Below are 20321 nucleotides of genomic sequence, written 5' to 3'. Positions count from 1 at the left end.
GGAAGCCCAGAGGACATCGTTAAAATAATAAGGTAAACTTGAAAATGTAATTCCACAAAATAATGATAATTTTTCCCATATGTACGTGTTGTTAAAAGTTCATGAGAAAATGGAAAAGCGGTTTAGGATTCATTGGAATTAACTAAAAATGTAATATTACAATTGTTGAATAATTTTCATTATCCAATGACAACCCACATGTAAACAATTATAAGACTATGGTGTAATTGCATGTTCTTTCGAATTTACATCGTACAATTAACATTCCCAAATTCAGTCTCCCATCATGCTAACATCTTTGTGACGCTGTACAAAGGAATAGATAAGCTAAATGCTACCGTCCCTATGCTAACATGCTCACAATGAAAAAGCTAACATCTTGAAGTTCATCATCTAAGTTTAGTGTGTTAGCATGGTAACATTTGCAAATTAGCCCTTAACAGACTGCAAAGCTGTTAAAGTCATACATTTAGTAAACAGAGCACTCATGAACACCATCATTTTAAAGCTTTTTAAGACATCATATACACTGAAATACAGATTCAACTTCATACAGAGCTTTGAATAGTATTTTTCCACGTGGACAATTGATTGTGCAAATCTTGTGCGAAATAAAGAAGTTGCATTCAATACTAAGTGAGGATCTTTATCTGGGTTACTGAATCACTAGCTTGTTTACAACGTAGCCCCTGCGGGAATATAGTTGTACTCCATAAGTCAAATGATGTACCTTAGATAGAAAGATATATCTTTTTTTATAATATACTTTCCCTTAGGGTATGAGATGTGCAATTTGTGCTGTGACGTAGTACAAAAAGCACCGTAACTTACCTTGAAAGGCCACATTAAAGAGTGAATGTGTGCAAAAATACCTGCTTTAAAGACACACTGCAGTGACTGCAGTGATTTTTCAAAAAATAAACACATTTAAATATAAAACTTTCTACCTTATATCATGTAAAAGGTTTTAAAGGCATGGCAGCTTACTCTCAGGCAACATGCATGTAGGATTGTATAGGTGTGTTGATTTAGTGAGGAGCAAGGCGGTGCTTACGAGTATCCCTTTTCAAATTCCCCATTGGCAACACTCAGAAAGTGTTAAAAGAAAGAGCAGAAAAAGTCCAAAAAGGAAGGAGGAATGGTTCATACAATGAGGCATACTAAACTACGTATAAACTAATAGCACTTCAAAACGGTCACATTATTAAGGCTTACCTTACAGGCCAAATATTCCAGAGTTGTATGTAATGCCAATCACATAATAAATAACTGTTCATTAATAACAATGAGTCAGAGGATAAGACATTTTAGAGAGTTGATAAGTTTGCCCCCTACTTGGCACATTGAGTTGTTGACCTCTGAACCTGACAGTCATTACTCAGGTCCGCACTTGGAAATTTCCCGCTTTTGTCAGATATTTGACGCCTTTAAACGGCTTGTACTTCTCCCCATGCATGTCAAGACGACTAACCTTCAGGCCTGTACAGAGAGAAGAGAGGTATAGTGAGCAATGAAGACTCTAATCGTGGCCTCAATAAAACATTAAGGGGTCTGTTTACCTGATATGGCCACCTGCTGAATCTTCAGGTCAATGTTGAGTGAGGGGTTGTCTTCAGGTTTGGGGGCCCCTGACTGCAGACTCAGACTGCCTCGCAAGTTTGGAAGCTTCTGGGGGTTCAGTTTTCCGATGTCCCAAACGAGCACCTAATAAAACACAGACATACTTTTAGTAAGGACGAAGATTTTTTTTTTTTTTTCTGGGTGTCTTCGGTCCTATTTTCTCCACAACACCACCAGTTCTAATCAGATTGATCCCTCATACAACTTGTGAAGTATACATTGAGGGTCGTTTTCCTTTCCTATCACTAGATAAATGAGATTTCATTTATACTGCATGACTTGTTGTTGTTCATTCTTTTATTTCAAAAGGCAGGCACGAAAAACATTTTGCAAGTACTCAGTGTAACATGGGTTGAGCGATTCGTATACATATGATCATTTTAAGTATTCCTTAAGGGTGGCTTTGTAAACACTTGGTTACCTTGTTAGCGAGGTCGTAGGTGTAGTTTCCTTGTGTGGCTGTGAGGTTGGCACTGAGCACAGCTTTAGGCATGTGGATGGTGACCATCATGGCCTCCACTGTCTTCCCCATGGTCTGCTTGGGTCCTATTGTGATGTCCATGCGACCACAAGGTCCCGTCTCAAAGAAGCTGATGTTTTGCTTCACGTACACCGGAATGGCCACGAGACTGAGGAAGGACACACACAGAATTGACTATGATTACAATAAACAGTCAAGCTCAGCAGGCAGACAGCAACTAGCTTGTGATGACAAGTAAACACATTAACAAGTGTGGATTGTGAGTCTTTATTTTGGAAAATAAACTAGAGTTTTTCTCCACATCAGCCCAAAGAAAATAACATAACAAAGATTTTATTGTTGCAGGAAGATGTCGAGTAATAGATAACATATTTAGATACATTTTAAGACATGCATGTGTATCTTTGCTTACTTTTGAGAGCTAACATGATAGTTCATGAGCGTGAAGTTTCCGTCGGGCGGGATGAAGGAGAGGGCCCGCTCCGACTCCCAGCGCTTGAACCTCACACACGGGTGGAAACTCACGTCATCGAGAAGAGATGGATTCTGTCATCACAAACGTCAATAATGGTAAGTGAATTTTACACTCGTATTAACACACAAGTATACCACATAAGCACAGAAAAACAAAGAGCTGAAAGGAAAGAACACACCATAAAGGTCATCGTCAAGTCAGGCATCCCAGTGAGTCGCACGCAGGCTTCAATTACACCCTGGATCTCTGCGAACACTGTCGTTCCTGAAATATTAAAGAAGATGTAAGCATGTTTAAAGTAGGGATGCGCCAATCTGATATTAGCCAAAATTGTAGAAAATAAGAACTTGATAAGGTACGTTGGGTATAGGCTACAATGTGTGTTCAGTTATATTCAGTATTTTACACCGGAACCAGCTATTATTAAAAAAATGTATTAATACAACGCCTTGTAATGTTTTATGCGGCTGCAACACAAAAATGTCCCAGTTTGGGATTAATAAAGTAATTCTTATCTTATCTTATTATATCATCCTAGCTGTTTCAGAGAGGAGAACAAATTAACTTCTGACTGGTGCTTTATCTGTGGGGATCCAACAAGAGCTTGTTTGTACCTGATTTGTCCACAATGGCATCTATTGCCTCTATTACGTCAAAATATGCCTCATTATTGGTGTATTTAACACCAGCTCGCCTCCACGGGATACTGGACAATTGACCTGTTGGTAGTTTATCTCCAACATTACTGCCTCCTGGAAAACAAAAAAGACAAAAAACGTAAATGTACACATAAATATTGTAGATAATTATACAGAGCGTATAACAGTTTAAACTTTACAGCAGGGTTAGGTGTCCTCTGTTTACCTGTGAGCGTATTGACCACTGATCGCAAGATGGTGGGAGGCCTGATCATCTCTTTGAGGACGTTAGACTCTGTTGCGAGCGGGAAGCCGTTGTCCAGCATCTCCTCCAACAGCTCGTACACGGTCACTACATTGTCCTTGATTAGGCTTTCAGAGCACTCTCCAAAGTAGTCCTGTCAACAAAAATACCTGTTACACTGAAGCACAAAGTAGAAAGCCATGGGACGATATGAATGTAACATCATCATTATTCTGGACAACACAACTTTGACTCACAATATTACAATAAAGTATGCGTACAATTCTTAAAATGGCATTAAAACATACTATAAATGTCCTTCGTTTTGAATCACAGATAGCAAACAGATTTTTTTTAGTAGTAGTCGTTTTTATGAATAATAAACAATATGTGGATAAGGATATAGTGAAACACTGTCCCCATAGCCCTGCATTATTGATTTATAAATAAGTAAATCAATCAATCAATAAATAAAGAGTTTGATCACACCTGAATTGTGTCTGCCACTCTGTGCAGGAACTCAATGACAAACAGTGGAGGGACTTCAGTCTGGATGACAGACAAAAAGAAGAGCTTGTCTCTGTAAATGGAGATGAGGTAGTGGTGTGGGGTCTGCAGGACAGGGGGAACATTATCCGGTTCAACTGCCTTCTCCTTCGCCTCAAAAAAGTAATCACACACACTCCGGCTGATGACACTCTTCCAGTGTTTCTCCAGGAAGATGTCTCCCGCTTGATTAATCAGGAACAGACTGTGGATCATCTCAGCTGTAACAATGACATGGTTGTTGTTTTAGTAGAGCTCTGAGTTAGTAAGTGGACGATATTCAGGATCACATTTATTGAGCAAGTATGTATGCACATACAAGGAGTCTGTCCTCAATGTAATTACACAGAGACAGTCAACGGGAAGATTAGACATGAACATTAAGTACAAGTTTGTGAAAAAAATAAATACATATAAGGTACCATTGACCATCAATCAATCATCAAAACACAACACCTTTCTGAAACTTTAAACAATATAAATGGTGAAATAATGATTGAATAGATTGCTTCGATTGTTATTTTCAGTATGTGCCCAAATACATATAGTGTGGACACAGCTAATATGTATATTATATAGTATATATTTATACATATGTTTGGTGCATCGAAACTGTGAAATTAGGAGAATAAATCAGCAGTTTTTCCAAAATGTTCTTTGTCAAATATTTGATTGTGCCAAAATCAAAACAGTGCAAATGTTAGTGTAACACAGTCTCTTACATTGTCAACATTTACCTCAATCTGTTTAACTAACTTAAACCTCAGGTAACTTCACCAGCTGGTTAGCAAACAGAGATTGTCAACTTCGAAAATTGTAACCGTCTGTTTGTTAATCAAAAATACTGAAATAAACTTGAGGGTTAGAGGAGTAGCAGTGACATGGCGGTATTAAATAGAGAATAATGTGTAAAAAGTTTGAGATTGTTGGAAGTTTTACCTGCTAACTCCGGTGCCAAAGATATCAGTTGGTGCCAGGACGGCAGACTGGGTAAGAAGCCGAGGAGATGCCTGCAGATCTATGCACACGTTAACACAACTTAGTCACAAGTTCATATTAATAAATCACATGACAAAGATTCAAATAGTATTATCCAAGCAAAATAGTTAGTTCCCGCATGTTTAATAGAGATAAACTCCTCTATCAACCTGATTGATACTTTCAGAGCAAAGAGTCGGACTTTTTAATCAGGCGACGTTTACGGGCAGCTTTTATTTAACTTATTGTGATGCCCTGAGCGTTGACTTGCGGGTCCTCTGTTATTTCCTTTTTTTTCTCATTGGTCCCATTGCTAAACTTTCCCCCTAAATGTCCGTTTTCATAATGTGAAAATAGCTGTCATATTTGTGTCTTCAGCCACAATAAACCCACTATAGGCTTTTGAGGAAAAAGTGTAAGAAGTTTACTTATATTTCAACTTAATTTGGAAAACATTTTTCTGATCAATTTCTGGTACAACACTACCCAGACTGTCTTAAATTCAGACTGTCCAGAGGAGATTGCTCAAATGTACAAAGAACACTACGCAGACCGTCTTAAATTCAGACTGCCCAGAGGAGATTGCTCAAATGTACAAAGATAAATTATAACCAATGCACAATAAGAAGAGGTACCTTTGTCAGACAACCAAAATGTAGCCTAACCTACAGCTGGTTACTTTATCTACTGTAAAGTGGGTTTTTAGAGGTTGTCTTTCTCTTTTTCTTTGTGTTATTCTCCGACACATTTGTTAGCAATTCTTACTAATCAATTGTACTTCTTTATCTTGTTTTATTGTAATGCACTTTGTAAGTTCTAAAGAGGCCTGTATGAACATTTGTATACAATAATGGTTGGAAAGTGGTAAACATTTCACACAGTAATTTCAGCCATTTTTCATAATGGATCATTAATATATAGTTTGCCTCAATTTAATATCAAATATGTGCACAAATATGCAGTGTAAAAAACATTTATTTAACACAATTTTAGCTTTTTTCAGTCTTTTAAAAAATCCTAAAATAAGCCATCGACAAAAGTGTCATCTTTCATCTTATCTGCATTATGCTGTAGATAATTCTAATGGAACAAATGTGTTAACGTCCTTTAATAAGATGTTTTTATATTCTATTTCTACTTTATGTGTTTGGTTTGCCAAAAAGTGGATATCCAAGTTTCCAGAAAACCATACGGCTCTGCAGAAAACAACATAAATGTAAGGCTCTGATTGGTGAAGCTCAGTGATGGCGTCACGCATCGAGGTCTGCCTGCGAGGCTGCACTGAGGTACCAAACGTCCGTTAGCACAACCGCGTTTTCACACCACACCGGTCAATAAGGTGATAGCAACGTGCCTGCTCAACCATGGCTTCCGACGAACCTAAAGCAAAGAAACAAAAACTCTCAGAGGAGGAGAAGACAGAGTCTCCGACCAAAAAGACTGCTGACAAACTAAGGTGACCAAAAGTTAAGAATAAAGAAGCTAAGAAACTGCCTCTTTGGGGAGACACGACCCTCCTGAATTGTTTGAATGCTAATGCGCGCAAATCTTATATATAACAAAGTAAGCGTAAAGGTCATATAACTGAGTGCATTGAATGTGAGCCAGGTTAAAAATGTAAATGTATATAGACAATGTATCTGCGTGAAGCACCACGGTTTGAAGAGGAGTTCGGATGTGATAACCATTGTAAAGTCCTTTAATATTTATCTCATGCCGATTCACAGATAACTGTTAGCTAGCCAATTGTAACGTCAAATCAGGACACTGCTGTTGTCTAACACATCCTATAACTTTTGCAAGGGTGCCAATATCTAATCTTAAATTCAGCGTGACCACCACCTGCCCCTGCATGTTTATAAGCTGCAGAAATAAACACTTGCACCGGTTTGGACACTGCGTTCATCCAGTGCCAAGGACTGTCTCGGCTGCTTGGTGTAGAAACTGATTACTGCAGAGAAACCATGTCTGAGACATCCTGTTCCAGCTCCTAAAACAATGACTTGCGAAGTATTCACATTGCCGTAAATATGCAATGTTTTGATGCTTTTCATAACGCAATCAGGCACGATGCATCCTTTAGCAAACTGCGTTACTCAACTCCTGCAAAAACTTCTGTTGTTATAACATGGTGTTAATGTAGGCACTCTCATCTGCACGCTTCTCACGATGTTATTTAGCGTTAAAAGACTGAGAGGATTGAGGCTAGTTTGGAATACGAGCCAATCACCAGACAGAGACGGGCTGTTCCGGCCCTTCCTCCTCCCGATGCCTCCAATCAGTCGTGCCCGAGGGGGAGGAGTTGTGGTTGCAGGGGGAAATCGATCTACCCTGACACTGAGCTTAAAATTGTGAAGTTTTTGGGTGCTTGGCTCTTTCTGAGCCGGTTTTAGGTTGCTCAACAGGTCTGTCAGAATCTAGCTGTTACACACAGAGAGACACCATGTCTTCTGCAAGGTAAGATCTCGTTGTTTTATACCCATGCCAGCATAGCTGCACACTTGCCTGCACAAGCCCAGTATTCTTGTGGCTGCAGATTGGAAGATGTATGTGATGTAAGCAATGATAGTGAGGGTGTGGCATTTGTGGTGGGGAGCTTCATTTTCAGTTTTCCTGTGACAAAAATAAATAAATCTGCTAACTACATCTCTTTACTCTACCATTCTCTCTCTACTCATTAAAACATCATTTTTAAGTGCTGCTTACATTAGCATGTCTCAGGCCACAAAGAAATCTGTGCTGGGTAAATATGCTAGCATATGTTCATGGATATGTCAGGGGCTGTGTTCAGAGACTAGCTCCATGTGGGTTTACACCGAGAAGAGACAGATCTGAATGTGCATACGAATCACATGTTATCACAGTCTCTTGTAGTGTATTGTGCATACATCATTTAGTATTTGTTTTTATACAAGCAAAAGTTGGAGACTAACCCACTGGCTAATTGGTTACTGATGTGTAAGAAAAGTTCCAATGTGGTTGTTATACATTGACACAAAAAGAGAGGTGCTGTTTAATTTGAGGTTTTTTAACTTATAAAGGGATAATAATTTGCTATGAAAGCCAAGCCCTGTGTTCAGTTGTTTGCCTGAGGTGGAACAGCGTGTTCAAACACACACGAGAAACGCACACAACCTACAGCTGTCCTGATGTTGTCTGGTTTAAATGTCATAACACAGTTGCATACATGACTTACCAGCTCCTCACCGCTGCACTACCCCATTTATGTTTGTCTGTAGTATGAGTTTATGCGTCATGTAGGTTTACGTAATATATTTTTCCAGACATGTACTATATCTGCTTCTCTGTCTGTGAAAATGGAGGGTTTTAGGTCATGTGAGTGAAGTCACATGGAAACAAAACAGTGAGTTTTGCAGATGAAGTGAAAAGCATATTCTGTGGCGTAACCAAATTAGACCTGGAAAATGTGCCATTCGACACTGCTAGGACTTGAAAATGATAAAGCTTAGGGGAATCTAAACAATAAGAAAAATAGCTATCCCATGCGGTTAAAGCCCATGTAGAGCTTTTTTAATTTATTTATCTTTTAATGCTTTGTTTTTGTGTTTCAGCCCTAATACACTCTTTGGGATGGGAAACCCCTTACTGGACATCTGTGCTGTAGTGGACAAAGACTTCCTGGACAAGTAAGTGAAAGCAAAGACATTTCAAATGTGTTTCCTAGAAAAAGTGCAGGTAGTCCTGAAATCCTTAATAGTTATAATAGCTAAACAATAATAAGAAATATTTTCATTCTCTTTCAGCCCTTTCTGGAAGAATAGATGTTTTTTAAAACGATGTGGAGCCTTAGTCCGCCGTTATCAGATCAAATGAAATACAGACGTCCTGTGTCACAGAGGTCGCTACAATGAGAGACTGACCAAAGGGATAGGTTTGACGTTGTTATTTGATCAATGGAGATACAATCTATTGGTTATACAAGAGAACAGAACACACAGCTGACAACACAGTGTCAACAGATGGTTTTCAAATCCGAGGGAGTCATTATATTTCAGTGAGGTGATGCATATTGGACTGTTCTGAAAAAACAAATGCTGCCTCTCCCTATTTTTTCATCAAGTTTGCAATATTTATTATTGTAGTTCAATCCCATTTTCTAAGATTTAAAAGCAGGTGGCAAAAAACAAGACGGCCTTTGAGTTGATGATGCTCCTGCAAAAACAGAATGTGATTTTTTTGGTAAACTGAGGTGCATGGAGAAGGAAAAAGATGCGAGCCAAAGCAGGTTGTTTGTGAGCAGGACTTTTCTGGTTTGTCCGAGTTCTGTCTCACTGAGTTGACCAGGGCAAAGGGCAGCTCAGAGTCCGCTCTCTTACCCTTTACGTAAACTCCAGGATTAGAGCTCAACCAACCAACCCCAGTTCTAATTCAGTCTCATAGAATAAAGCTGCACCTTAATCCCCAACTTACCTTTGGGTTTCGAGGAAACTAAGACTCAGTTTCGCTTTATTGCCCAACATATTGATGTGGACTTGGTGCACCTTCTTAAAGCCTCTGCCTATGATTGAATGATTTTTTTGAATCACATTTTCCATTGTAGGGAACAAGCCAATTGGAAGCACCACCATTGTGTCTTGAATTCATATAATTCTGATTGCTTAGAGAAACTAATGTCTCTTTTTTTCCTCCTTTTTTCTATTTGTAGGTACACTCTGAAACCCAATGACCAGATCCTGGCAGAGGACAAACACAAAGAACTGTTAGTACCTGCTGTATTGCAACATGTATTTTCTCTGTTAAGGTTGTGCTTTTTTAGTTTCTATAGGGAGAAAGTGAAAACGTCAGAATTCATATCAGTTTGTTCCTCCCTGTCCTTGTGTGGACTAGTCAAAACAGGCGCACACCAGAAATAACCACTATTGACCTCCATATCTCTAAAAACATCCAATGGCAGCTCAGCAGATCCATCACAGACAGAGAGCCTGAGCCAATAGCAAAGCAGGACACATCACCTCCCAGTCCCCCTGAGACAAGAACCAAAAAACAAACATTTGACAGCGGGAGATAAGAGAGCAGTGGGTGACTGCGTGTGAGAGAGGACTGAAATGATTACATCTTTCTCAGCAATGTGCACATATTCAGACTATAATGGACAATTGACATAGATATCAAAATAAAAAACAAAGGGCTAACTTTTATTCGACCGCTCAATGCAGTTACATTCTCTATATTAATGATTTATTTCAGGGAAGATTATTACTCATGATTTCTAACTCCCTGCCAGTCTTTTCCCTATTTGTTACAGTCCAGCCTTTTTTGTTTCACTGCTCTGGGGTAAAGGGCTAACATGTTGGAGACTTGCCCTAGGGGTACATACTTAAGTGACATAAAAGACTGAAAGCAATAAAGTACAGTGAGATGATAAAATAGAGTCACCCCCTCTCCATTTTCCAGATTTCTTCCCCTCCGCAGGCTCTGGCTCAGTCTCAGGACTTTTGACAGCAGTCGCTCTGTTCCTATGACATGCATGGACGTTCACATCAATCACACAGACAAATATCTGTGTGTAAGTTGATTAGCCTGCTATATTTAGACTGAATAACATGGCAAATTACGCTTTAGCCCCAAGTGGAACATCAAAGCGCTGCTTGAGTCATTGTGTTATGTAACAGGCGTAAATGGTTCAAGTAGAATCAGAAATGGTTTATTTATCCCCGGGGGAAAATGTTCTGTATAATGAGTGTCCATTCATGCGTCTGTTGTATTTATGTGGAAGAAATATGACTTCTTCATAGAGCACAAGCAAGCCCTAGGTGTGAAGCCACATCCATCCCCATGCAAACTACCTGGGGACACACAATTAAAGCTAGAACTGTGTAATTACATGTGAAACAGTATAAAAAACAAGTAAGTGTTTGATTTATAGCTGAGTGTTAGTCAAGAAGAAACATTCCACTCATGTGCTGCTCAGCTTAGCTAAAACATTAGAATAAATGCCAGTCTGCATTTTGTCCAACGTTTTAAAACATTCACCCAGCAGCACCTTTGAAACTTAATCCTTAATGTTTTATCTCATCTGTGTAATTTGGACAGAACAAGCCTTTATGTTATGCTAAGCTAACTTGGTACTGGCTGGAGCTTTATATGCTAATTTAAATAAAACACGTAACTATTTCCCACATGTCTTAACTAACCCTTTTTAAGGACTTTGTTGAAGCCTGTTGTTCCAAACAGACACAGTTTGGGTCAGTAGTTAGAAAAGTTTTAGGCTTGGTGTTTAGCCATGATTGTGTGGGTTGACATTTGATGCTTTGCATTTGCTAATATTTTTCCAACATTCCCAAAGAAAGGTTTTGTAGGTGAACAGATGTTATGCTTGACACTAGATCTTCTTTAGAAATATAAAGTATGTGACATCCTACAAATTCATCACCTGCCTTGTTCATCTGTGTTTTTAGGTTTGAGGAGATAGTGAAGAAGTTCAAAGTGGAGTACCACGCTGGAGGAGCCACACAGAACTCTATAAAGATCGCTCAGGTCAGTCAGTCGCACACAAACTCACTGTCTGTCCTATACATCGATGTTCTCTGTAAATGTTGGCCACTGTTAGTAGAGTTAGTCTACGGATGCTAAACAGAGCTGTTGTGTCCGTCTGTAGTGGATGATCCAGGAACCCGATAAGGTCGGCACGTTCTTTGGCTGCATTGGCAAAGACAAGTTTGGAGGGATCCTGAAGCAGAAGGCTGAGGAGGCTCACATCGACGCCCACTACTACGAGCAATCTGAAGAGCCCACAGGGTCCTGTGCTGCGTGCATCACCGGAGACAACAGGTGGGTCATTGTAATAGTTTTAGAGTCTGGATAAAGTCTTGAAAGTTATGAAAATGCGTCACTTTACCATTATGTTGTAAAGGTTATGAATATGTATGAACGACACATTAACTAATGTAAACATCAAATCTTTAAATGTTTGAAATTCTCCTCACCTAATTGTAATGTTGATGCGGAGCAAACCAAAAGCTAAATTGACTGGAATAGAGGCTTAAAATAAGTGCATTTCCTCTACATCAAAAGCATCTAGCTTACATCTTTACTTTGTGAAAGAGTAAAGTAGATTGCTTTGGATATAAAAGTATTCTGTAAACTTTGAAGTTATTGCATTTATAGTAACAATTACTAATCTCTTGTTTCTTCCCTCTTATTATTTCCCTCAGGTCTCTAGTAGCTAACCTAGCTGCTGCTAACTGTTATAAGAAGGACAAGCATCTAGACCTGGAGGAAAACTGGGAGCTGGTGGAAAAAGCTAAAGTCTACTATATTGCAGTGAGTAGTAATTGCCAAAGTACTATATGTGTGTTGTACACGTAACTGTAATCACCTCATCGTTGTTCTCGTGGCAACCCACAGGGGCATTTCTGAACTACTGGTGAACCCTCTGTTCAAGATGTGATTCCTTAGAGCCTGTCAGGATATAAAAAGCAGGTCAGTCTTGACCCAATGTGACCGTTTGCTCACAGGGTTTCTTCCTCACTGTGTCCCTGGAGTCCATCCTGAAAGTGGCGAAGCACGCCTCTGAAAACAACAAACTGTTTTGCCTGAACCTCTCCGCGCCCTTCATCTGCCAGTTCTTCAAGGATAACCTCATGCAGGTTATGCCCTACGTCGATGTGCTGTTCGGCAATGAGACAGTAAGCCAGACATTACAGTTAATTCTTCAGATGCTCTATATATTGGCTGCATGCGCTTGTGGTGTGAATATTAGCACACTTTTTATTTTTATAAAAAAAACCTTTTTGTTCTTCAGGAAGCAGCAGCGTTCGCTAAAGAGCTTGACTTCGAGGTGAGTGGACTGACGGTGTCATTTAGCATCGCAAATGATCATTGCTGCATTTGCATGTATTTGGATTAATGTTTATTTTGCCCGTAGACTAAGGACATTAAGGAAATTGCCAAGAAAGCCCAGGCTTTGCCCAAAGTCAACACAAAGAGGAAGAGGATTGTAGTGTTGACTCAGGGGAAGGAAGAGACTTCTATGGCTCTGAGTAAGATTTCATTTTTTTGTCTTCACCTCCTTATATATCCTTAATAATGTAAACCCACGATGACAACCCTGAGACATAGGTTGAGTTGAGTAATGGAAAACTTACAAATAAACACATTTTAATAAAAGGGTTTGAATAGTTCTACTGTAAGTTATATCTGTTCAGGCTGAATGCCTCTCTCAAAAACATGCCTAATTCAGAAGTAAACGGCATAGAAAAACAATGTAAATCTGGTATTTCGTGTGATTTTTAAATAAAACTAATGATAAAAATGTGTCTGGACCTTGTTGATTTTTTTTTGTGAAAAAAATCAACTTTGTTCAAAGTTATGAATTGAATCAAAATCTAAGTAAATACGATTCGTGATCCTCACATGGTCCTTTACCCACAACCTGGTTTCTCTCAGTTTCGTGTCCTCTGTAAGAGTTTTAATAATTTTCCTTTGTCTGTTCAGGTGAAAAGGTCGAGACATTCCCCGTACTGAAGATTGACCCGAAGGACATCGTCGACACAAACGGTGCCGGTGATGCCTTTGTAGGAGGTAAGACTTTCCTCTGTTTTCATTTGACACATTTTCAGATCGCCTTTCTTTTTCTCTGTTGCCGTGGATGTATCTTTAAGTTGTTCTCCTCTCTTTTGCAGGTTTCCTGTCTGAGTTAGTTCAGGAGAAACCTCTGGATCAGTGCGTGAAGGCGGCGCACTACGCTGCCAACGTCATCATCAGACGAGCAGGATGCACCTTCCCAGAAAAACCCGACTTCAACTGAGGAGTCCCGGATCTTGTCGTTTAGCCTGAAATCTCACACCCACCCTGCCAAACATAACTCTGACCCATTTTTGTCCCACTATCTTCTACAAATCTCTCCAAAAATTATTGTAGCCACATTTGCCTCCCATCCATGTTTTTTGTTTTTTTCAAACTCATCTGCACATAATTTCATAATCCACACAATTAGGTTGGGTGCCTCCTGACGTGTGCCTTCCCCATGTTCTGCTCTTGGGGCTGCTGCAGGATCATGCAGCCAAGAGCCAATGGATATTTGTTGGATAGATAAACCACCATTAAGGAATCATGAAAACATCACATAATGTAATCATTTTAATTCAAACAAAGGAACTAACCTGGATGGTTGTTTAATTTCCCCCAAAAACATTTCGGACCGAACACTGCAAACGTCTGGACGCACATCACACGCTGCTGCGAGCGCTCGTGTTGACATCCCGCAACTCTTTGAAGAAGTTTTTTCAACAATGGGAGGACACACTTTACACAAACAGAGGACTAATGAATATAAGATCAGTCAATGGAAGTTTTGTATACTGCATTATAACGTGCAGTAGTGACTTATTTAAGACAAAATATACCTGATTATGAGTTTGTTCTTATTTAAGAGTTAATTTAACAGGCCAGTAATGAAATCGAATGGTTTTTCTTTTAAATGTGTCAAAGCCTCTGCCCATGTCCTGTGATGCCCGTTAAATGTCAGCTTCAATTTTGTTAAATGTCAGCTTCAATTTTGTTCAACATCAAAATTGTGGGAGTACTTTTTTTCTCCTACGCTGTTTTTTGGGCAGGTGCTTCTTGTAATGAGTGCCTTTTTAACCCTTCCTTAAAAAAAAACTACTTTTCTCGTCTCAATACTTCAATTTTTACCTGAGATAGTGGCCTCTGTTCTTTCTGGGTGTCTTTTTGATCTCTAGCTAAATCATAGAAAAACTTTAAGACCGTCCATTTTGATTTGTATTATTTACATTTATTCAGATTTTTATATTTTTGTCACTGCTGCAACTGGCAAAAGATGGAAAATAAATAAGGGAAACAGATCTAAAGCTGAATTCAGGCTCAGGTTAATCTTGTGATATGGGGCCAAAACATTTCAATATTATTGTTTTAAAGTCTGGTATGCGCAGCACTGAATACTTGAAAACAAGTCTCCTGAGAATAGATCTGCTCTTAGAATGTGATGAGCAAGAAGCATGTTTTCTGAATACTACAGGAGTTGTTTTGACACTTCATCTATCTGTTAGTGTTGTCCCTTTTGCCTCTGTTAAATGACAGACTTTTTTTTTATACCAGTACACCAAAAAGCCTTATGTCCTCTTACCATTTCTTCCTGATGTCAGTTGTACTCAAGTTGCCCATCTGTGCTAGAATGTGATGCTTAAAATTTACAAATTAAACATACAACAAGGATTTGTTTGCTTATTGTTATATTTTTAGTACATTTATTTAATATTAAGCGACATTTAGTCATTTCAAATTAGTATTAATTGAAATCCTGTATTTTATCTGCCCAGAAAATAAACACACATCCCTGAGCTTAATTAAAAAAACAAAATCGAAGTCTACAAATTCTGAACTTTCCCCCAAGCTGTGTAAATGTAATATCAATAACCTATACTTAAGTGATATATTGATATACAGCTTCAGAGTGTAAACCTTTATCGATGGATCGATCACACTATATATCTACTAGTATTGGCTTTAAGAGGGAAACGCACTGACGGTGTGTTTAGTGTACTCGTGCGATACAGGCTGATTGTTCATACAAGTAAAGTTTTCACACGACACCGTCTGGAAAACAAACATTTTATTGATACAATAGTTAAAGAAACAAGAACATTTTTGTGAACCTGAGGGATTTATAAGACATTGAAATAGTAAACACGGATATTATTTGCTAATCTGTTATCTTGGTGAGCTATTGTTGTTTCTCTCTTTTTTGTGCCAGCCTCTCCTCTTGTAACCTGATGTCCAGGGCTCTGAGCTGTTTCAGGAAGCCATGGTTTGGCAGGATGCAGCGCCGCTGTTTCACATGCTCCACAGCATCCACCACGGTTAAGCTGTGCTTCATCATCAGGTAGGCGAGGACCAGAGTCGCTGACCTGCTGCGACCCATCACACAGTGAACCAGCACCTTGTCTGTAACAAAGCAAGTTGAGACAGATGGATTTATTAGATAAACTGTGAAGTATAAAAGCCTCTTATTCAGAGAATGATAAATGAAATACTTTGAGTAACACTTTCTATGATGTATATCTCAGATCTAATATTTTAAGCAATAATACATCAAAGTTGTGGAACTGTTTTCACATCACACTTTAAATTATATACAAATATAGGCTTTTATACTTTTTATACAGACCTTTTATTAATTGACTTAACAGGAAACATGCTATATGGTGATATTTTTATTCAGATATACAATTATTTATATTAGGATAGAAGATTTTGGACATGCCCATCCTTAAAGCCCAGGTCTGTAATGCATCTTGAATATTCTGATAATGCATTATGATCTGCATATAGCATTTTTTAATGTTATAAGCACTCAGAAATATGTGTAAATCTTTTTCTAACAATAATCATAACACATTATAACACGTTATTATGACATGTAAGGTCAAATATCGTAATACTGATAACAGAAGTATGTTTCTAATGCACTATAGGCATGGACGTCATTGAAAGGGTAACCTTCATTTAATTCTTCTCAGGACTTACTCTGCGGCTGACTGAGGGCTTCGTGGATGAACTGTGTTGAAGGGCAGAAGTACTGGGACATGTTGAAGGTGGGTTTGTCATCAGCCTCCACACCAAAGTACTGTACGTCCATGTCAGTGTAGTAATCAGCACCAGTCAGCACGTTATTCCACTTCCCCTCTGCTGCATTAAGGACATGTGTAATACCCAGATCCCTGAGGCCGGGCCGCTCCAGAGCTGTTTTCCTGTTTCCATTAAACACAGACTCATGAGGCTGTCATCAATATAGAGCCATAAAACCATCTCTGTGTGTGTTCACTCACTCATCGCCGATGAAGACTCTAGGCCACACCAGGTTAACGTGTGCATACTGAGCCCCGGTGCCTGTCCAGAACAGCTGCTCCAAGTCCAAAGTCCCCGGAGTGATGTAGTCACTGTCCGGGTCAACCCGCACCGCCGCATATGGGTTCCTGCCTCTGGACTTCACCTCACAGGAGGACATGGCTCACCTCTGCTGCCCAGAAAAACATTCACACATTCCTTAACTTAATCTCCCTAAAATGCGTCTATGTGATATCAATAACTTATACATAAGTAGGCTAAGTATATAATCCTAGATCTGCAACTATTAATCAATTAATTAAAAGTCAATCAACAAAAAATAATTGATTTTTGTGTCTATATGCAACAGGTTTAGAAAAAGTCGCACCCCAGCTATATTTAGCTTGTTAATACCTTTTATGATATACTATTTAATATTGAATTTTACTGAGGATGTGCCATGTGGGACACTTTTCTAAGATAACCATAACTTTTAAACTTTAACCTTTCTTTATGAATCTCCCAGTTAGTAAATCATCTATAGCAACCAAGAAATGGTCAATGTTATTTCCATGTTTAAAGATATTTCTAACCTCCAAAGTCTTAGTTTCATAGACATCTGTTGTATTTGCTGCACTTTCTTGCTCATTTACATGTCAAACCCATTCTCAGAATAATTCTCAGATTGAGTAGCTTAGAGTAATCAGTGTGTGATGTCCCATAATGAACTGAGGCTGATCAAGAGTGTGATCTACACGTGATTTTAGCTGTATAAAGAGGAAAATACACTGATGACTTGTTCAATGTTCCCATACAGAGTGATTGTTATAAAAAAAAGTACTGGTAGAAAGTAAATTACTCACCTCTTTCTCGTAACTGTTAAAACCTTTAATCCGTTCCTGAGCAGGCCAGCACCCTCAACTCCACAGCTGACATGTATGTGTGTGTGTGTAAAGCAACAGTATGAAATACAGACTGGAATAGTAACTGCTCTCTTGGGCTCTGTGTTTAAGATGATATTTTTAGGCAGCTGGGCGACAACACCTGACCTCAACAGTGTGAAACACAGAGACACACACACACACACACACACACACTGACACACATTATGCTCACACTCATTGCTTATGTGATTCGATACCTCTAATGCTTGGTAAAGAAACACGCTGAATCATGAGAAACAATACCAGAAAACACAAATAAGTTTGGTTGGAGTCATGCTGCTTTGTTGTCATTCTAAGAATGTCACTTATGTGTGGACAGGTGTGGAGACAGTTATTTCTGGAGATATAAGACTTAAAGCTTTCAGTTGTTAAATTCTAATTATTCTTGTTCTTGGGGCTTAGAGTTAATGTAATGGACTGAGTCTCCGTCTGATTCCAAGTCAATTATATTTAGCTGCTTTTGATTTGACATTCAAATTCAGATAACATAACTGAGATGCTTTGTAATAACGTTAATTAACGTCTTTTATTTATGATCTTCTCTGTCATTTCCATACATGGTTAAATAACTTGTTATGTAAGCTTGTTCACATTGTGAAGTGACTTTTGCTGCATTTGCAGACTGACCATATTTCAGGCAACTGTCTGTAAACTGTGCAACAGCGTGGCAGAAAGGTTAGAGGTTGAACCCCAGTACCATTTCCACCTCATGGTCGCTGTAGAACTGTTGCCCTGAGTTGACCAATGAGTTTTGTGAGTGAAACCCAGATACCAGTGTGTAGCTTTATATCACAGACCTGCAGACACATCCACACACAACCTGATTCATTGTTCATATGTCTTTACATCTCAAACTCCTGGTTGTGCCAAATCACTCATCTCTGATGTACAGGCTCAACTTGATTGACACTTTCCACTGGCTTCCTGTTCATTCAGAGACTTTGCATCGGTTCTGTCCTTGATGTGCCTGATGTGTAGGGCGCTCTGTGCGTCTTTATAGTGTTTTTGCCTGCCGTTGCCTTCTCCTCTCCCTCTCCAGGCCCATGTCGAGGCTGCGGAGCTGCCGCAGAAAGCCTTGGTTGGGACAAATGTCTCGGTGCGGCCTGACAGAAGCGACGGCCTCCTGCAGGCTCAGGCCTTCAGCGATCATCAGAAAGGCCAGCACCAATGTGGCAGAGCGGCTCACGCCCATCAGACAGTGGACAAACACCCGTCCTGGGACAGTAATGTATGCTGTTACTTCTTTTAACACTTTATATATATGCAGCAAATGGTTTACTTTATGAGGTGCACAAGAAAAAAGTACTTTAACAACTTGCACCTTTACATGAAAGCTCATCATGTAAAGTTTGTGTTGAAATTTCCAATCTTTTCTGCAGTGGAAGGGGGAGTTGTACTGGACATTAATACATTAATAAGGTCTTCTTCTTGTCATACCTTTTTGACATCAATCAGGGGGACAGGGATTAGAAATACCTCTTAGCATAATGCAGTCTAGTACAGTACCAGCATTTATGACTAAAAGAAAAAAAAAGAAGAAAATAATAGGCTTTTAAAATGAGACTCTATGTCATGTACAAGGGTACCTGAAGCAGCCACTAAGTGTGAACCACATCGCACACACACTAAGATGACTGTAAGTGTGATTGACTTGCCTCCCATGGCCAGTGCGGCTCTGATGTATCGTGCTGTCGGGTAAAAGAAAGGACTGATCATAAACTGTATTGCATCATCAGCCTCCACCCCATAGTAATCCACTGTCATGTCTCTGTAGAAATGTGGGCCGGTGTTGACGCAGAAAAAATGTCCAGGGCTGGCGTTGGGGGGTCGATGAGCAGCATTTACAATGTGAGTTATACCCACACTGTGGAGGGTGCTCTTGTCACGAGCGGCCACCCTGAAACACAATCACACATTCTTTTCTGTATGAGTGAGAGATGTTTATGATGACACGTGTGTGTGTGTGTGTGTGTGTGTGTGTGTGTGTGTGTGAACCTACTCATTTCCTATGTAGAGGTTAGGCCAGACTTCATTGAGATGTCCTGTAGGTCGTCTGTTTGCCAGCAGGAATTCCTGAAGCACTGAGACAGATGGAGGTTCATACGGAGGATCTCTAAGAAACATACTAACACAAACACACACACAAAGAAGCACATACCTGACACACACACTGTGTTTAATTATATAAAAAGTTCCCTTGTCACTGCTGCGTTTCATATCAATATTCTTCTCACAAGGAACCTTAGAAACCATAATGAATATAATCATCTGCAGTTTAAATGCAAGAGGGGACATTCTGTACAAACAAACTTAACGATCCCCAAACTAACCTGTTTTCTGAGTCATCCTGTTTGAACTCACCTCACTTTGATGCAGGGCAAACTCTTCTCCTTGCTTGCTCTTATTCCTCAATAAACACTCACACTCACATGACTGTTTCCTTTTATAACTCTGTAATCATACACACATTGGTGGCAAAACATTCCGCATCTATCAGCAGTTCGAGCACCCAAAAAACCCACATTTAAAGCCTTTTGTCTGCATGTCTCATTCTTATGGTCACCAATGTGGCACTATCCTGTGAACT

General features: G+C 39.4%; 4 protein-coding genes across 7 annotated transcripts; 1 reads left to right on the top strand and 3 right to left on the bottom strand.

Annotated features, from left to right (window-relative positions):
• Window positions 1–497: 497 nt before the first annotated feature.
• Window positions 498–5107, bottom strand: ap3m1 (adaptor related protein complex 3 subunit mu 1). The gene is made up of 9 exons (XM_063874424.1): window positions 4944–5107; window positions 3948–4225; window positions 3441–3612; window positions 3191–3328; window positions 2755–2840; window positions 2514–2647; window positions 2042–2249; window positions 1560–1704; window positions 498–1479 (listed from the first exon to the last, which is right to left on the bottom strand). The coding sequence occupies exons 2-9, from the start codon at window positions 4218–4220 to the stop codon at window positions 1379–1381; spliced, it is 1257 nt and encodes a 418-aa protein (XP_063730494.1). The 5' UTR covers window positions 4221–4225; window positions 4944–5107; the 3' UTR covers window positions 498–1378.
• Window positions 5108–6260: 1153 nt separating this feature from the next.
• adka (adenosine kinase a) lies at window positions 6261–15179 on the top strand. 2 transcript variants are annotated; one of them, XM_063874430.1, is made up of 11 exons: window positions 6261–6438; window positions 8555–8629; window positions 9649–9702; window positions 11402–11480; window positions 11602–11774; window positions 12158–12266; window positions 12461–12631; window positions 12748–12783; window positions 12871–12985; window positions 13440–13526; window positions 13628–15179. In XM_063874430.1, exons 1-11 carry the CDS (start codon window positions 6347–6349, stop codon window positions 13750–13752), a joined length of 1116 nt encoding a protein of 371 aa, XP_063730500.1. In that variant the 5' UTR covers window positions 6261–6346; the 3' UTR covers window positions 13753–15179. The 2 variants fall into 2 exon arrangements, with proteins under 2 accessions (XP_063730500.1, XP_063730501.1); XM_063874431.1 differs by lacking the exon at window positions 6261–6438 and adding an exon at window positions 7270–7439.
• A 446-nt stretch (window positions 15180–15625) lies between these two features.
• Window positions 15626–17839, bottom strand: LOC134858515 (dual specificity phosphatase 29-like). Of its 2 annotated transcripts, none has more exons than XM_063874456.1 (4): window positions 17654–17839; window positions 16793–16980; window positions 16491–16714; window positions 15626–15908 (listed from the first exon to the last, which is right to left on the bottom strand). In XM_063874456.1, exons 2-4 carry the CDS (start codon window positions 16969–16971, stop codon window positions 15688–15690), a joined length of 624 nt encoding a protein of 207 aa, XP_063730526.1. In that variant the 5' UTR covers window positions 16972–16980; window positions 17654–17839; the 3' UTR covers window positions 15626–15687. The 2 variants fall into 2 exon arrangements, with proteins under 2 accessions (XP_063730526.1, XP_063730527.1); XM_063874457.1 differs by having other exon boundaries at window positions 16793–16983; window positions 17654–17752.
• A 461-nt stretch (window positions 17840–18300) lies between these two features.
• Window positions 18301–20285, bottom strand: dusp13a (dual specificity phosphatase 13a). Of its 2 annotated transcripts, XM_063874458.1 has the most exons (4): window positions 20096–20285; window positions 19734–19859; window positions 19390–19631; window positions 18301–18949 (listed from the first exon to the last, which is right to left on the bottom strand). In XM_063874458.1, the coding sequence occupies exons 2-4, from the start codon at window positions 19856–19858 to the stop codon at window positions 18729–18731; spliced, it is 588 nt and encodes a 195-aa protein (XP_063730528.1). In that variant the 5' UTR covers window position 19859; window positions 20096–20285; the 3' UTR covers window positions 18301–18728. The 2 variants fall into 2 exon arrangements, with proteins under 2 accessions (XP_063730528.1, XP_063730529.1); XM_063874459.1 differs by lacking the exon at window positions 20096–20285 and having other exon boundaries at window positions 19734–19868.
• Between the last annotated feature and the right edge of the window lie 36 nt (window positions 20286–20321).

Source organism: Eleginops maclovinus, chromosome 22 (assembly GCF_036324505.1).
Source record: "Eleginops maclovinus isolate JMC-PN-2008 ecotype Puerto Natales chromosome 22, JC_Emac_rtc_rv5, whole genome shotgun sequence".
NCBI lineage: Eukaryota > Metazoa > Chordata > Actinopteri > Perciformes > Eleginopidae > Eleginops > Eleginops maclovinus.
Note: the sequence above shows the minus strand (reverse complement) of the source record. Positions and strands in the feature narration are given on the sequence as shown.

Excerpts from the sequence above, each read along its gene's own strand:
- LOC134858515 (XM_063874456.1), bottom strand. The coding sequence starts at position 16,971 with ATGTCCTCCTGTGAGGTGAAGTCCAGAGGCAGGAACCCATATGCGGCG. Across the intron at positions 16,715-16,792 it reads AGAGTCTTCATCGGCGATGA|GAAAACAGCTCTGGAGCGGC; the intron begins GTGAGTGAACAC and ends TAATGGAAACAG. Across the intron at positions 15,909-16,490 it reads AGCCCTCAGTCAGCCGCAGA|ACAAGGTGCTGGTTCACTGT; the intron begins GTAAGTCCTGAG and ends GCTTTGTTACAG.
- ap3m1 (XM_063874424.1), bottom strand. The coding sequence starts at position 4,220 with ATGATCCACAGTCTGTTCCTGATTAATCAAGCGGGAGACATCTTCCTG. Across the intron at positions 3,329-3,440 it reads AGTGGTCAATACGCTCACAG|GAGGCAGTAATGTTGGAGAT; the intron begins GTAAACAGAGGA and ends TTTGTTTTCCAG. Across the intron at positions 1,705-2,041 it reads CCTACGACCTCGCTAACAAG|GTGCTCGTTTGGGACATCGG; the intron begins GTAACCAAGTGT and ends GTGTTTTATTAG.
- dusp13a (XM_063874458.1), bottom strand. The coding sequence starts at position 19,858 with ATGTTTCTTAGAGATCCTCCGTATGAACCTCCATCTGTCTCAGTGCTT. Across the intron at positions 19,632-19,733 it reads AACCTCTACATAGGAAATGA|GGTGGCCGCTCGTGACAAGA; the intron begins GTAGGTTCACAC and ends ATTGTGTTTCAG. Across the intron at positions 18,950-19,389 it reads AGCCGCACTGGCCATGGGAG|GACGGGTGTTTGTCCACTGT; the intron begins GCAAGTCAATCA and ends TTACTGTCCCAG.
- adka (XM_063874430.1), top strand. The coding sequence starts at position 6,347 with ATGGCTTCCGACGAACCTAAAGCAAAGAAACAAAAACTCTCAGAGGAG. Across the intron at positions 11,775-12,157 it reads TGCATCACCGGAGACAACAG|GTCTCTAGTAGCTAACCTAG; the intron begins GTGGGTCATTGT and ends TATTTCCCTCAG. Across the intron at positions 12,267-12,460 it reads CTAAAGTCTACTATATTGCA|GGTTTCTTCCTCACTGTGTC; the intron begins GTGAGTAGTAAT and ends GTTTGCTCACAG.